The sequence below is a fragment of the Malania oleifera genome, chromosome 1 (assembly GCF_029873635.1).
Source record: "Malania oleifera isolate guangnan ecotype guangnan chromosome 1, ASM2987363v1, whole genome shotgun sequence".
Taxonomy (NCBI): Eukaryota; Viridiplantae; Streptophyta; class Magnoliopsida; order Santalales; family Ximeniaceae; genus Malania; species Malania oleifera.
The window spans coordinates 140,023,978-140,038,845 of record NC_080417.1 but is presented as its reverse complement, the minus strand read 5'-3'; the positions used below and the strand labels follow the sequence as shown (position 1 = coordinate 140,038,845).

The window sequence follows — 14,868 nt, the reverse complement described above, 5'->3', positions numbered from 1 at the left end:
GCTCCAAGGAGACGACAAGCAATGAGTCTCCTTCTGTGCCTCGAGGGTTGACAAGGCAGGTCCTGCGAGAGATCGAGTAGAGTGTAAGGAGACACGAACACTCTCCTACTGCTGCAGGGTGCACCATTGAGAGGTTTACACGTATGCACCCTCCAATGTTCTCAGGAGGACATGATTTGATGATAGTAGAGGACTGGGTTGAGAAGATTGGGAGGATTCTGGAGGTCCTCCACTGCACAGATAGGCAGAGAGTTCTCTAAGCTACCTTCCATTTGTCTGGAGAGGCAGGGCGATGGTGGACTGCGGTAAGTCTGCTAGAGAAGCAGAGAGCCAATCCTATGGAGATGACATGGAGCCGTTTCAAGGAAGTGTTCTTTGAAAGATACTTACCAGATTCCATGCATGACACTAAGGCGAATAAGTTTTCTGCTCTGACTCAGGGAAGTATGACGGTGCACGGGTATGCGGCTTGGTATATAGATTTATCTCGTTTCGCGCCATGCTTGATCTCGAACGAGTACGAGAAGACTCAGAGATTCAAGAAGGGCCTAAGAAAGGATATCCGTAGATTAGTGGAGATGCTTCAGATCCGTGAGTTTTCGATTTTGGTAGATAAAGCCACGGTGATCGAGACCGGTATCCGAGAGGATGAGGTGGATCAGAAGCCAAAGAAGAGGCCAGTACCTTCTAGTTCTCAGTCTGGATCTCGTCAGGGATTATGGAAGAAGAGGAACGGGGCTCGGGTTACCGCCAGAATACCGAGCATCAGGGTTCTCAGATGAGCCAATCGCATGATCGATGTATCAGGTGCAACAAGTGGCATGATGGGGAATGTCAGCCATTTGGGGGTAACTACTACAACTGTGACCAATCAAGTCACATGGCTCGGGATTTTCATGCACCAAAGAGGGGTACGCCTTCTTCGAGTCAGAATTGGGGAAGTAATCAGGTATCTCAAGAAACTTACCAAGCGAACACAGCTCCGGCAATGGTATACTCGCTTACTCCAGCGAATGCTAAGCATGCGTGGAATGTGTTGATAGGAACTATGATGTTTCTTTTAAATATAGCTTTGGTTTTATTTGATTCGGGTGCTACCCACTCCTTTATATCTTTTAATTTTGTGAAACTATGTGAGGTGAAGACCCAAGTCATAGATGAAGTATTGTTTGTAACTACACCATCTGGGAGTGTATCATTCTATAGGAGGATGTTAGGAGACTGCCTAGTGGTAATTCAGGGGAAGTTGCTATCGGTGAATCTTATGGTATACGATATGTCAAGGTTCGACGTCATACTGGGGATGGATTGGTTATTCTCCAGTTATGCTGTGATCAATTGTCATAGAAGAGTGGTAATATTCATTCCTCTTGGGAAGCAGGAGTATGAGTTTATGGGATCGTGTGTGTGTTCGACGCCACAGGTTCTATCGACACTACAGGCGAGGAGGTTACTCTTAGACGGATGTCAGGGGTACCTACCTAGTGTGAGGGAACCGCTGCGAGATGAGTTGAGGCTTGAGGATAGTTGGGTAGTCAACGAATTTCCAGATGTGTTTCCAGAAGATTTACCCGGTTTACCTCCGGATCGTGAGGTGAAGTTCGCAGTAGAGTTGCTGCCTGGCAAGGCACCGATCTCTAAAGCTCCATACTGGATGGCTCCAGCAGAACTTCAGGAGTTGAATGAGCAGTTGCAGGAATTAATGGACAGACGTTTCATTCAACCGAGTGTTTCACCCTGGGGAGCTTCAGTTTTGTTTGTGAAGAAGAAGGACGAGTCGATGTGTATGTGCATTGATTACCGTGAGATCAATAAGGTGACTGTGAAGAATCGTTATCCTTTGCCTCGTATCAATGATCTATTTGACTAGTTGTAGGTGACATAGGTCTTTTCAAAGATCGATCTACGGTCAAGATATCATCAGGCGAGGGTTCAATCTAAAGATGTTGCAAAGACTGTTTTCCAAACCAGATATGGCCACTATGAGTTTTTAGTCATGCCTTTTGGGCTGACGAATGCTTCGACAGTGTTCATGGATCTTATGAACAGGGTTTTCCATAAGTACCTAGACCAGTTTGTAGTGGTGTTTATTGATGATATTCTGGTATACTCGAGGAGTTCATAGGAGCATGAAAACCATTTGAGATTAGTATTACAGATTTTGTAGAAAAAGAAGTTGTATGCTAAAATGAAGAAGTATGAATTCAGGTTAAATCCGGTTGCATTCTTAGGCCATCTGGTGTCTAAGGATGGTATCTAAGTGGATCCTAGCAAGATCAAAGCTATGGTCGACTGGGTGAGGCCGAAAAGTGTGCTGAAGGTTCGGAGTTTTCTAGGATTGGCAGGTTATTATCGTCGGTTCGTGGAAGGGTTTTCTAAGTTGTTTGGGACTCTAACTCGATTGACCAAGAAGGGGGTGAAGTTCGAATGGACCAGTGATTGCAAGTAGTGCTTTCAGGAGTTGAAGCACCGGCTGGTTACTGCTCCGGTTTTGACCATTCCTTCTGGGGATGGCAGTTTTGTGATTTATAGCGACGCATCTCTGAAGGGTTTGAGATGTGTGCTTATGTAGCAGGGTAAGCTAATAACGTATGCTTCTCGACAACTGAAAGAATACTAGAAGAATTACCTTACGCATGATCTGAAATCGGCTGCTATTGTATATGCACTAAAGATTTGGCGACACTATTTGTATGGTGTGCAATGCGAGATTTTCACTGATCACAAAAGTCTTAGGTACTTTTTCTCATGGAAGGAGTTGAATATGAGGCAGAGACAGTGGCTTGAGTTGATTAAGGACTACGATTGTACCATTAGTTATCACCTAGGGAAAGCTAATGTGGTAGATGATGGGTTGAGTCGGAAGTCAAAGCATGCTACAGTATCTGCAGTTGTTGCTCGACGTCACATCAGATAGGATCTGGAAAGTCTAGGTATACAGTTGGTGTTTGATGATCATCAAGCTTTTATTACTAGTTTGGTGATCCAGTCGACTTTATTTGAACGTATTAAAGCCGCGCAAGCTAGTGATGCGGAGTTAGCTGAGATTGTGGAGAAAGTGCAGCAAGGGTTGGTTGTGGAGTTTAACATCTCTGAGGGAGGTTTGTTGAGGTTTGGGACTAGGCTATGTGTTCTGAACGACGAGGTCAGAAGAACGATTTTGGAGGAAGCGCATCGTTCTTTATATACGGTACATCCGGGTAGTACGAAGATGTATCAGGATTTGCGCGAGACCTTCTGGTGGAGTGGTATGAAAAGACAGATTGCTCAGTTCGTGGAGTAGTGTCTGACGTGTCAGCAGGTGAAGGCTGAACATCAGAGGCCGGTAGGGCCGTTACAACCCTTAGCTATTCCGGAGTGGAAATGGGAGCATATCTCCATGGATTTTGTGATCGGATTGCCGCTAGCACTTCACGGGTAGAATGCTATCTGGGTGATGGTGGACAAGTTGACGAAATCTGCTCACTTTTTATCAATGAAGGTTAGCTATCCTTTGGGTAGGCTAGCGGACATGTACGTGCATGAGATAGTTAGGATGCACGGGGTTTACCTCTTGTTTCTGGAAAAGCTTATAGGAAGCATTGTGGATGAAGCTTACTTTCACTACAGTGTTCCACCCCTAGACTGATGGACAGTCGAAGAGAACAATACTGATCTTGGAGGATATGTTATGGGTTTGTGTGTTAGATTTCGGTAGTAACTGGATACAGTTTATGCCACTAGTAGAGTTTGCCTATAACAATAGCTTCTAGGCTAGTATCGGGAAGCACCGTTCAAGGCTTTGTATGGTCGGAGGTATCGATCTCCTCTATATTGGGATGAGGTTGGTGAACGTCAGGTGTTAGGACCTGAACTCATGCAGCAGGCGTCTGAGAAGGTGGGTTTGATCCGGGATAGGATTAAATTAGCTCAAAGTTGGCAGAAGAGTTACGCAGATGTGCGTCGCCGAGAGTTAAAGTTTGAGGTGGGGGGGGGGGTATGGTGTTTCTGAGGATCACTCCGATGAAAGGGGTGATGAGATTTAGGAAGAAGGGTAAGATGAGTCTGAGGTATATCGAACCATTCGAGGTTCTTGATCGAGTGGGTTCGATAGCCTACAAGATTGCACTACCCCTAGCACTTTCGAGGATCCACGATGTGTTTCACGTATCCATGTTGAGGAGGTACGTGTTGGATCCATCACACATTATTAGTTACGAGGACTTGGAGATTGGGGATACTTTAGCGTACAAAGAAATACCTGTTCAGATTCTGGACCATAAAGTTCAAAAGCTATGTACCAAGGATATACCGTTAGTGAAGGTATTGTGGTGGAATCAGGAGGTTGAGGAAGCTTCTTGGGAATTGGAAGTAGAGATACGCCGGAAGTATCCACAGTTGTTCTGAGTACATGTGCATTATCCTACTTTGTATTGAAATAGGTGGTTAGTCTTAGGGAGTGTGTATTATTGTGAACTCCTGAGATGGTTTATGTGTCTAACCATGGTATTCCTCTACCATAAATGAGGGTATGTATACGATGTGACGGGGCTACGTTATGGTGGTCACTAGTTTTCTTTCTAGAGTCGAGTGTGTATTTGATTGTGTGAATGAGTTCATGAATGAGAGATTGAAAATTTCTAGGAGGGGAGATTGTAAGAACCTCAACTATGATATATGGAATAAATTAATAAAGAGAAGGGTAAAATGGTGATTGAGTAGGCTTCGTTAATGAAGCCAGAGTTCGTCGACGAAGGCCTTATGATGTTCAATGACAAAATGTAGAGGTTCGTCGACGAGGAGAAGCCGAGAGGTTTCAGAAAATCGAGAATCTCAAGCTCGTCAACGAGGCCACCGTCTTGTCGATGAACTGTCTTTAGTGACTCATCAACGAAGACGCCATCTTGTCGACGAGGGTGGCCAAGTCAAAGGGCTATAAATATCCATTTTCATTACTTCTTAGCTAAGAAATCTCAAATCCTCTCTCTATCTCTCTAGGAACTCAACATACTCTCTCTTTCTCTCTAGATTTCTTCACCGTACGCTGCTGGAAATCATCGATTCGAGGTTACCACCAGGATCAGGGAAGGATTCTCTATAAGATTTACGGATCAGATCTTCGTTTCGGGCATTTTCGGGTTTTGGCTCAAAATCGAGGTAAGGCTCGGTTTTTAATTCTGTTTCGGTAGTTCTATAAAGAACGGAGTTGTGAGCATATTCTATATTGTGGTTTATAGGTTTTGGGAACTCGGTTCGCTGTTTAGGGGCCGTAGAGTTCGGGATTTGTCATTTGGGGAAAGGTAAGGGGATTTTATTTATGTCGGTTATTTTTGAAATTGGATTTGGTAGAACTGTGGTTCACGGTCGTGTGTGCTTTGGTTACTCATTTGGGGAAATCTAATGGGTAAAATTATGGGTTTTTCATATTACAGTTTTGGGAAAAGGGGGGCATTGGGTGACATCTTTGGTTTTGTTGGAAAACCATAAATATATTGTGATATATATTGTGTTATAGGGATGGTCATGCCTTGACTTGTTTAAACTGTATATATTTGGAAAATCATGATTTTAGATTACCAAATGGGTGTGGTTTGTTTGGTTATATGAGCATGCATGGTTGTGTTTTGTTGAAATGCAATAGGAACTGGGTTCCAAATTGTTCTAGGTACTGAAAGAGTGTCCGGCTCTATATCCGAGGGCATGAAATATCGCCTGCTATGTGTGGCAAGAGTGTCCGGCTCTATATCCGAGGGCGTGAGCCTTACCGGCTGATCACCGAAGGGTGTGGATCCACCAGTTGTACCGGTATGATGCCATGGGAGCCTGAGGCTGCGCCATGTGCCGGGGATGCCGTGTAATACGGGCCGATTTTGGGCCGAAGGGTGTGACGACACTGGGTTACTTGATCATGTGTGTGTGTGTGTGTATGCACTGTACTGGAACTATTTTGTGAAAATACTGGAATTGCATTTAACTGTGTATGTTTTGTGTCATGATAACACTCAAATGCCACACACCGATATAACCTAGATCTGCCTTACTGAGAGGTGTCTCACCCCTATTGTACGTACATATTTTTCAGGTCCTTCGAGTAACCAGAACTAGCGTCCTTGTGTTGGGAGCGTAATAGTTGGTGTACTGTGAGAGGTACTTGGGTAAGTACTAGGACTGTATCGGGTTGTTTTTTTAAGTTTTGGTTGACACCCGGATTGTATGTTGTACTATGGATCCTAATTTCTTTTGTATAGACTCTAGTATAGTACAAAGTATGTAGAGAATGACCTTTTTCCGCTATGCATATGGTTTGTATATGGATGTGTATAGGGTGCTTGGGAACCCCACAGGGTCAGACCCTCATTCATTGTGCTGTGTCATGGATTATTGTATGATACAAAGACAAGTTAGGTTATAAATTCACCCCTGAGTCCCATTTCCGCGTTTGGGGGGTGACATTGGGTGTCTTTCCTGGGGTGATGATTCCAGGAAAGCCATGGTAAACTATTGACGGGTTGGGTATCTAGGTTGCAAGATTGAACTTTGAATCAAGATAAGGGGTAATGGATTAGTTAAGGATATAATATACTAGTTAGATGATATGTTATGATAATAGGGTTCTAAGCTAAGTTTATTGCCTTTTCAGGATGGAGCTTGGAGGTAATAGCGCCCATGCTAGTGGTAATGAGGGTATTGGACCTTCGGGCGCTGTGGGTGGTGATTCAGATGCAGTACTGCGTATCGTGGCTCAACAAGTCATGACTGAAATTGCTAGGTCCTACCTTCTAACTGCACAACCTAGTCATGTGGGGGTAAGACATGACATCAGCTAGCTATCCATCCTAGGAATCACCTCAGTATTGTACAGTTATATAAGATGATTTTCATGTATAGAAATCTAGTATGCTTTATTATGATTTGACAAATCATGTTTTTTCTACCAAACATGCTTATTATACTGTTTATATGTATAACATGAAAATACTCATAACGCCACACACTGATAATAGTTTATTTCTCTTAGCGAGAGGTGTCTCACCTCAACTATATAAACATTTCAGGAAATTCAGGTAGAGGAGCAGATAGAGCTTCGCGACAGTAGAGTCCGATTGAGCTACCCTATTAAAAGGGTGAGTTGTTGAGTTAGGGTTAGATTTATTTTTGGGAAGTGACCCTAGGTTACTTTTTGATCTTTTGATGGATGATTGTATATATATATATATATAACAATTTTAGTAGAGCTCTGGTATTGTGGTTGGTTGTATGATATTTTAACGACCCAACCCTTTATACGGACCAGCACCGTTAACCCAAATACAAAATACCTATACCTGTTCAAGATACATAAACAACACGCCCTAAACAGGAATATATGGGTGTAAACTATACATAACTACAATGTAAATGTTGCGGAAAAACATAAACATTCATTGGAATTTCTGCTAGACTTATACCAGAGTTTACTATTACATCCTCAAGTGCATAAATCCAGACATAAAATATAACCTGTTATTACAACCCTCCAAAAAGGAACTTCATCTAAGTTTAATACATGATTTGAACGCTTACGTAAGCTAAACCAAAAACAATCCCTCAGTCCCTTTAGTTACTAGGACTGACTTACTGATGGACTTGAAAACAAATGTTGTATAATAGGGTGAGACACTTCTTAGTAAGGAAGAAGGTGTTACAACAGTGTGTGACAGCATATATGCATATTTTCATAAAAACTTATATGTATGGAACATTTCTTTATAATACTGTAACATATAGGATTTTTCTGCACATTCAAGTATTTAAATCATGCACATGAATATTAGAACAACTACCAGCTTGGTATGACAATTTGTCTGTTTACCCCCGTGGCACGGGTTGTGCACTGATATCTCTGACAGTGTCCTATTCGTACAGACAAAGCCGAGCATCTTTTATAGTCCGACCATCCCCTGGTTTATTTTTACCAACAGCTTACTAACTCTACGCAGGTCGACTATCTTAAGTACCCACACTGATCCCTCATGTGTGGTTGCACTGTACTACCAGCATCGGAACCGTGCTTATAATAGTTTAGAGTATTTTTCAACCCCATCACTGAAGTTTTTTCAACTTCTTCACTGAAGTTTTTTTTCAACTTATTTTGGTAGCAAGATGTGGTTCCAGTATCATATATACAATTTATAACAAAATATAGTAACTTGTGCAATTTCAGTATATTCACAAATTCAGATCATCACATTGGCTATAAACCGACAGACATCCGCTCGGTTTACCCTTTTTACAGATACAGCTCGGTGTATAACCGGCCTCTATTTTTCCACATTTTAGTATAGCAAAATGGAAATTCAGTTCCCATATCTCATATACATAGTATAGAAAATTCATACCTTTCCATTTCAACATATATCACACGAGTTTAATCCAAAAATCTGCTAAATGATAAAGAATCCAGTAAACACTATTTAAATGAAAAAGTAAAGGATTCAAGCATCTCCTACTACAGTATAATTGCAAATAAGTAATTTTCGTAAAATTTGGAGATCATACGCCAAAATCCTCGTTTTTACCAAAAATCGAAAAATCGTAAAACCGGCATTTCTACTTGGTAGAATTTAGCAAATAAATAGTTAAATCATACATATAAGCATAACCTAACTTTTTAGCGATTTAGTTTTCCAAAAATGATGTTGTAATCAAATTCCCCTTACCTTAAACTTGAAACAAAACTAAGTACGGAAATGATCCAAACTAACAACCTGGGATCCTAAAAACCTAAAAACCACAGAACATAATCTATAATTTTGACTACTATCCAAATATTCAATCGAAATTGAAATCAGATCCTTACCTCGATTTTTGGGAAAACCCAAAAATCGTAAAAACAATGATCTGATCCACTAAAGTTGTAGAACTTCCTCCTTTGATCCATGCAGGAACTTCCATTTTTAGAAATGGATGTCGAACGGCGAGGAATCTTAGAGAGAGAGAGAGAGAGAGAGAGAGAGAGAGAGAGAGAGCTTTGGGAAGAAACTTAGCTTCTAAGCAACAAAAATGGATATTTATAGGGCCTTTGACTGAGTCAAACTCGTTGACGAGGTGGCGTCTTCGTTGACGAATATGCCACACAGCTCGTCGACGAAGCCATTCCTTCGTCGCCAAGCCCAATTCCAGATATTTCTTTGACTCGCTTTGTATTTACTCGTCGACAAGGCTCTGAATTTCGTCCACGAGGTTCTGAAGGATTTCGAAGACGGAAGTGACTCCTTCGTCGACGAACCCAACTTATTACGGTTTTGGGTCTTTACAGATATGTTTGTAAAATTACGTTTTCTGCTGCTTAGGTATCAGAGTTGTATTTCAGGTATATCCCTGATACCCATAGGTCCAAGTTGATTATGTTTTAACAGCTGAACATGATAACATGATTATTATATTAAATGATATTACGGAAAAAAAAAAATGATGATTATGGTAAAATAGGTCGGTCGTTACAGTGTGGCCAACGTGAGTTTTAGTACAAGCTGAAAACATCCCCTCATCCTTTTAACCAAAACAGCATTTGTACAATGTACTCACACCTATACAGTTGAAAATATGTATTTACTTCCACAGTATAAACCAGTTCGCTAAATAGATAATACCATTTACATACATTCACATATATGCGTAGAAGACACCCCTTCGGACTAACGACATGATTAACCCCCATGACGGGTTGTGCGACCCGAAGGCTGGACATAGCCTGGGTAATCAACCAAAACTAAATTAAAGTAACCATCTGCAAGTACGTCTGCAGGCATCTACAAGTTCATTTGCAGATCCGATTGTCTTACCACTTCCTAGTCCGGACCCCAGGAAAGGTACAACAACTCTTCACAGGTCAATCAGCTGAAACCCCCCTACACTTCCACTACAATGTGGGTGCACCTAGCCAAACAATTCCCTAGCAACGGCACCGTGCTCACAACACAACTAGTCCTCAGGGTTTTTAAACCATATCATGTAATTTAAGTAGTAAAAACTGTACTATATTCTCACTGTTATTATTTCATATAAAACCTGCCATTATATCACACCTCGACATTGAGATTGAAAGAGATCATGCATTCGATTGTTCACTTTTATTCAGTGCTAAATTAAAACGAACGTGGATAGTTCAACCAAAATTTGGCAATGAGGTAAGGGTGCAAAGAGCTCTAGCCACCCCAAGCTTCTGGTCATAAAAAAAAAAAAAAAAAAAGGGCCACATGTATGATACCTTCTTATTTTATTTCAAATCAAAAAAGTGATTTTAATAATTTCTTACTCTTTTTCTTAATCCTTTGAAATTCTATTAAACTTTAACTGAACATTCAAAATTTTGCAATTTCATATTCATGTCTAATCACTTTTAAAGTTGGGATGCAAAAGTATATTCTATAAAAATTTAAAACTCTAATTATTGAAATTAATGTGCCAACAAAATGCTATTTTCTAACATATTAGTGGCATTAGAATGAACATGTAGCTGTCTCAATTAAGGACAACATCAACATTTTTGTTTACTTAAGTTTTATTTCTCTAATAAAATTTTACACCTACATGCATGCATATGAGAGGGTAAAGATCAAAGTTACGTACAAACCCAAGTCAATTTCATTGAATTCAAGAGTGGTGTTAAGCTCATCTACACATCACGGGGTCAATCAAGGTACATGATTTTTTTTATTTTAATTAATTAATTTAAGTCATGCTTAATTTTTCATAATTATTCGATCACTATAGAAGATTTTAATATATTTTATTTTTTTCTTACAAAAAAAAAAAATGTTGGAGGAAAAATTCAAAAAACTTTATTAAAAAATTAAACATCTTTTGGGTGTTGATGTAGCTACAAGGTGTGCTTAATATAATCATGTGTTGAACATTTGAAGCCGCTCTAAAAAGAAACGCCAAGGCGTGGTATCAAACCCTAAAACCTAGATCCAATGGCTCCTTTCTTGAAATGAAGTAGCAGTTTGTTGGGTACTTTGTCAGTAGTCGGAAGATGGCAAAAACCTCGACTCATTTGATGAGTCTCGGCTATGGGGAGGTAAGCATCTCATTCTTTCTCATTCACATTTACTGTTATTGAATGAACCTCGAGTATGGTTGGGCTCTCTTATGGGTTGTTTAATGGACTGGTTCAAGTTATTACTCTCGAATAAAGGAAAAATTGCCTCGAATATTCAAGAGTATTTGCCGGGGGGGGGGGGACTGATACAATCAAAACTAGTACGCTAAAATTTGACAAATATGCCCATGGAGGCAGGGAGCCACAAGGTTGGCCTTGGGTGGCATTGGGTATCTCGCGTAACTCCCACTTAACAATCAATAATCCCTAGTGCAGTTATGAGGGCTGCAATTGATAGCTTACCTAACGGCCCATGAGTTATTAGCAACCTATGAGTTTCTTGTAATCCCTCTCTAGACATAATGGTACCTTATAAATGTCAAGTTGAGGAAATGTTTGCCCTCGTCATTATAAGAAAGGGATCTTAGGAGGAGGTAAGCATCTCATTCTTTTTCATTCACATTTATTGTTATAATATGAGTCTCCCCATCTTTAACTTAGGCTTTAGAGTGATCCCTCGGAGTACACCACAGTCCTCCAAACCATTTTTATTTAATTCTTCTCAGGTGATCATGGTTGAAGGGCGAAGCAATTGAAGTAGTGTGTGAGGTAGTGTGTTTCTGGATAGCAACAATAGGGTTCACTTTAAAAGAAAAATAGCTTACACCCTAAACAATATGAATAACAAAATATATGTTTAGTAACAAAGAATACTTCCACATGATAAATATTTAAGTATACAAAGTAATAATATTGTGCATGAGTGCTAAGCATGGGAGGTAGAATTGAATCACTAAATTATAACCAATACGTACCACAATTTAAAGCGCATTATACTACAATGTAACATAAAAAATATATGCACGGGGAACATAGCAAAATAATATTAGTAAATATTTTTGATATTTTCTTGAAATGAAGTTTAAGTTTAACAATAAGGTTGTTGTCGTATGACTTGAATATCACGAGTTTGAGATGTGTAAACAGACTTTTGTAAAAATGTACGGTAAGATTGTGTACTATAAACCCATTGTGGTCCACTCCTTTTTAAGACCTCACATACGTAGGAGCTTTGTGCATGGAGCTACTCTTTTTTTATTTTTTATTCTTGATATTTTCGTAACTTTTTGTTGAAATTCTAAAATACATAACCTAAAAAATCTCCCCTGCCCTCCACAGAAAACTCACAAATCCACTTCAGTAATAAAGATTTTAAGTAAATGTTATACAATACTAAATAATATGATAAACGAACAAAATGTACATTGATGAATTGATGAAATACTTATTAATTTAAAAAATACACCAATCAGTGCTATCCTTGGCAAGTTTGGATAAAAATATTTGGTTTGTTTTAAAGAGATTGCATTAGAAAAATATAAAGCGCCGAAAGCCTAGGCGTAGGTGACCAGACTTCAGGAGGGCCCGGCCCACCACGTCGGATTTTTAATCATCTGCAGGTGGGCTTCACGTGTTCCTGCCGCTTGTGGTCCGCGGCACTCCACGTAGGAACGGTTAGAATCCGCAGTACGTGACACGTCATGGCTCAACCATAAAAAAATCCCCAGCAAAGAGTGCGAGGCCCGCAAGGTATCATTTCCCATAATGAGGACGACTGGTGGCGCAAAAGGAGCGGTTCAGGGGTCGTAGAGAGAACTGACTGCAGGGAGGGGAGAGAGCGAGAAGTCGTTTTGAAGAAGCGACGACTATGGGGGAGCCGGTAGGATATTTTATCTTGTGCAGAGCACGAAATGACAATACTGCCCCTACCATCGGGTGAAGTGTCCAAGAGGACCCCGTAAATTTGCGGGAAATCAGGGTTGTTCCCATAAAGTCCTCCAAGTTGCACTCCTTTTTCCTTCCATCTTCGCTGCTTGTGACGGGGCTGCGGCGAGAATGAAGGGGTGCGAGCTTTGCAGGTTTCCGGCGAGAATGTTCTGCGAGGCGGACCAGGCGAGCCTGTGCTGGGACTGCGACGAGAAGGTTCACCGTGCCAACTTCTTGGTGGCGAGGCACTCCAGGTGTCTGCTCTGCCATGTGTGCCAAGCTCCGACGCCGTGGACCGCGGCCGGCGCGAAACTTGGCCCCACGATCTCCGTGTGCGAGCGTTGTTCGACGAAGTGGAACGGAGGGCTGGAAAGTGGGGGAAGGAGTGATGAGGGTAATGATGTTTATAATGATGGTGGTGAGGAGGAGGATGAGGACGAGGATGACGATGGTGATGGTGATGGTGGTGGTGATGATGATGACGGTGATGATTGTGATGAGGAAGAAGAGGATGAGGACGGGGAGAATCAGGTGGTTCCATTGTCGATTTCTACCACGCCGCCTCCCTCCGCGAGTTCTTCCAGTAGCGAAGAAGACTCTTCCTGCGGTTTCTCCCGCGCCGGTGGCGGCGGAGTTTCCTCATTCAAGCGAATACGCGAGAATGCGCATCTCGATTCTGATGTACGTATATTCATTCCGTTCCTCCGCTTTATTTTTCGTTGTTGTCCGTGATCCGACTGAGTAGGTCGGATCCGTTGAGCAAAGCGTCATCATCTCGCATCACTTTTTCACCCGAAACGCTGCACTCTGTTTCTCGTGTTTGCATTTAATCGTTGATTTTTTTGGTTAATTAAAAGCTTGCATCTGCTCGATTTAGGGATTTTATGGTAAGATATTTGTGTCTTTGTCGGTGCTAATAGCTATCCGTGGTCTCTGCTGTATAGTGAACTTTCAATTCTTTTTGTTTCTGATAAATTATCAGAAAAGGAAGTTCATGCTCCACTCATACTGTTATCTTCGTTTTCGTGAAGATAAAAGTAGTAAGAGTCCGTTAAATCCCAAAATCCATTTTCGTTATTTCTCCTCCATTTTCTCGGCAACCTAGCTGATGATATTAAAGTGTCGTTTTAAGGTCTAACGCTACGAGTATCCCATCCCCGCAGGACGACATTGGCTGTTCCTCTAGTCTGCGCAACCACAACGCTACTTCAATGGCGATGGCTCACAAAGCATCGAGCGACGATGAAGCGACCTCGTTGAGCTCCCTCAGACCATCCAAACAGCGAAGAATCAATGACCAGAGCCGATCAGAGAACCATCGCAATCGCGATGAAGCGGAGTCGACGCCGACGGCTATCATTAGCTCGCTGAAGAGATTGCAGGAGAGAAGGATCGCGGATGATGACGACGCCTCTGCGACGATCGTCGGGATCCGCACTCTGAGCAGGGATCCCACAGCCGTCGATCTCCTTCCCACCGACTCTACGGTTCATGATCGTACGGCTTGAGCTGTTGTTTCTTTTATATCCTTCTAATCAATTGATTAATGAAATTAAAGCTTGTAAAAAAGGAAAGATAGGGTTCGTTTTCAACATTATTTAATGTTACCGTTTTTTAATATATTCGAGTATGAGCCGATATTTATGTGTGGTCTTTGAGATTTTAACAGATTTTCTAACGAATCTAAACGCATTAATTGTGTGGTAAATTGTTAAACACACATTGAGTAAATGCCGAGGATTTATTAAGGAATGTGTTGTTATATTCTTGTGGCTTCACTTTCTTTCAAGAGCCTGAAAAATTTTACAAGCTAGTTGGCTACATGAGACTTGCACGTTTTTTGATTGAAAATTTTATCATAATGATTAAATTTTTAGAAGGTAAAGATTGGGTTTTAGTGATTTCAAGATTTTACATTTGATTTTATCTATTGTAAGGATATGTGAATGGGTGAGTGAAAATGTTTTCATTTCATTTGGCGCCTGATTGGTTCTTGGGTCTTTAAAGAAATGTCAATGTCATGATTTTTATCATTTAAG

At 41.0% G+C, this 14,868-nt stretch overlaps 1 protein-coding gene across 1 annotated transcript; it reads left to right on the top strand.

The window, feature by feature from the left end:
• The first annotated feature begins 12,264 nt into the window (after positions 1-12,264).
• On the top strand, positions 12,265-14,467 carry LOC131156375 (zinc finger protein CONSTANS-LIKE 2). The gene is made up of 2 exons (XM_058110010.1): positions 12,265-13,510; positions 13,993-14,467. Exons 1-2 carry the CDS (start codon positions 12,959-12,961, stop codon positions 14,335-14,337), a joined length of 897 nt encoding a protein of 298 aa, XP_057965993.1. The 5' UTR covers positions 12,265-12,958; the 3' UTR covers positions 14,338-14,467.
• Positions 14,468-14,868: the final 401 nt, after the last annotated feature.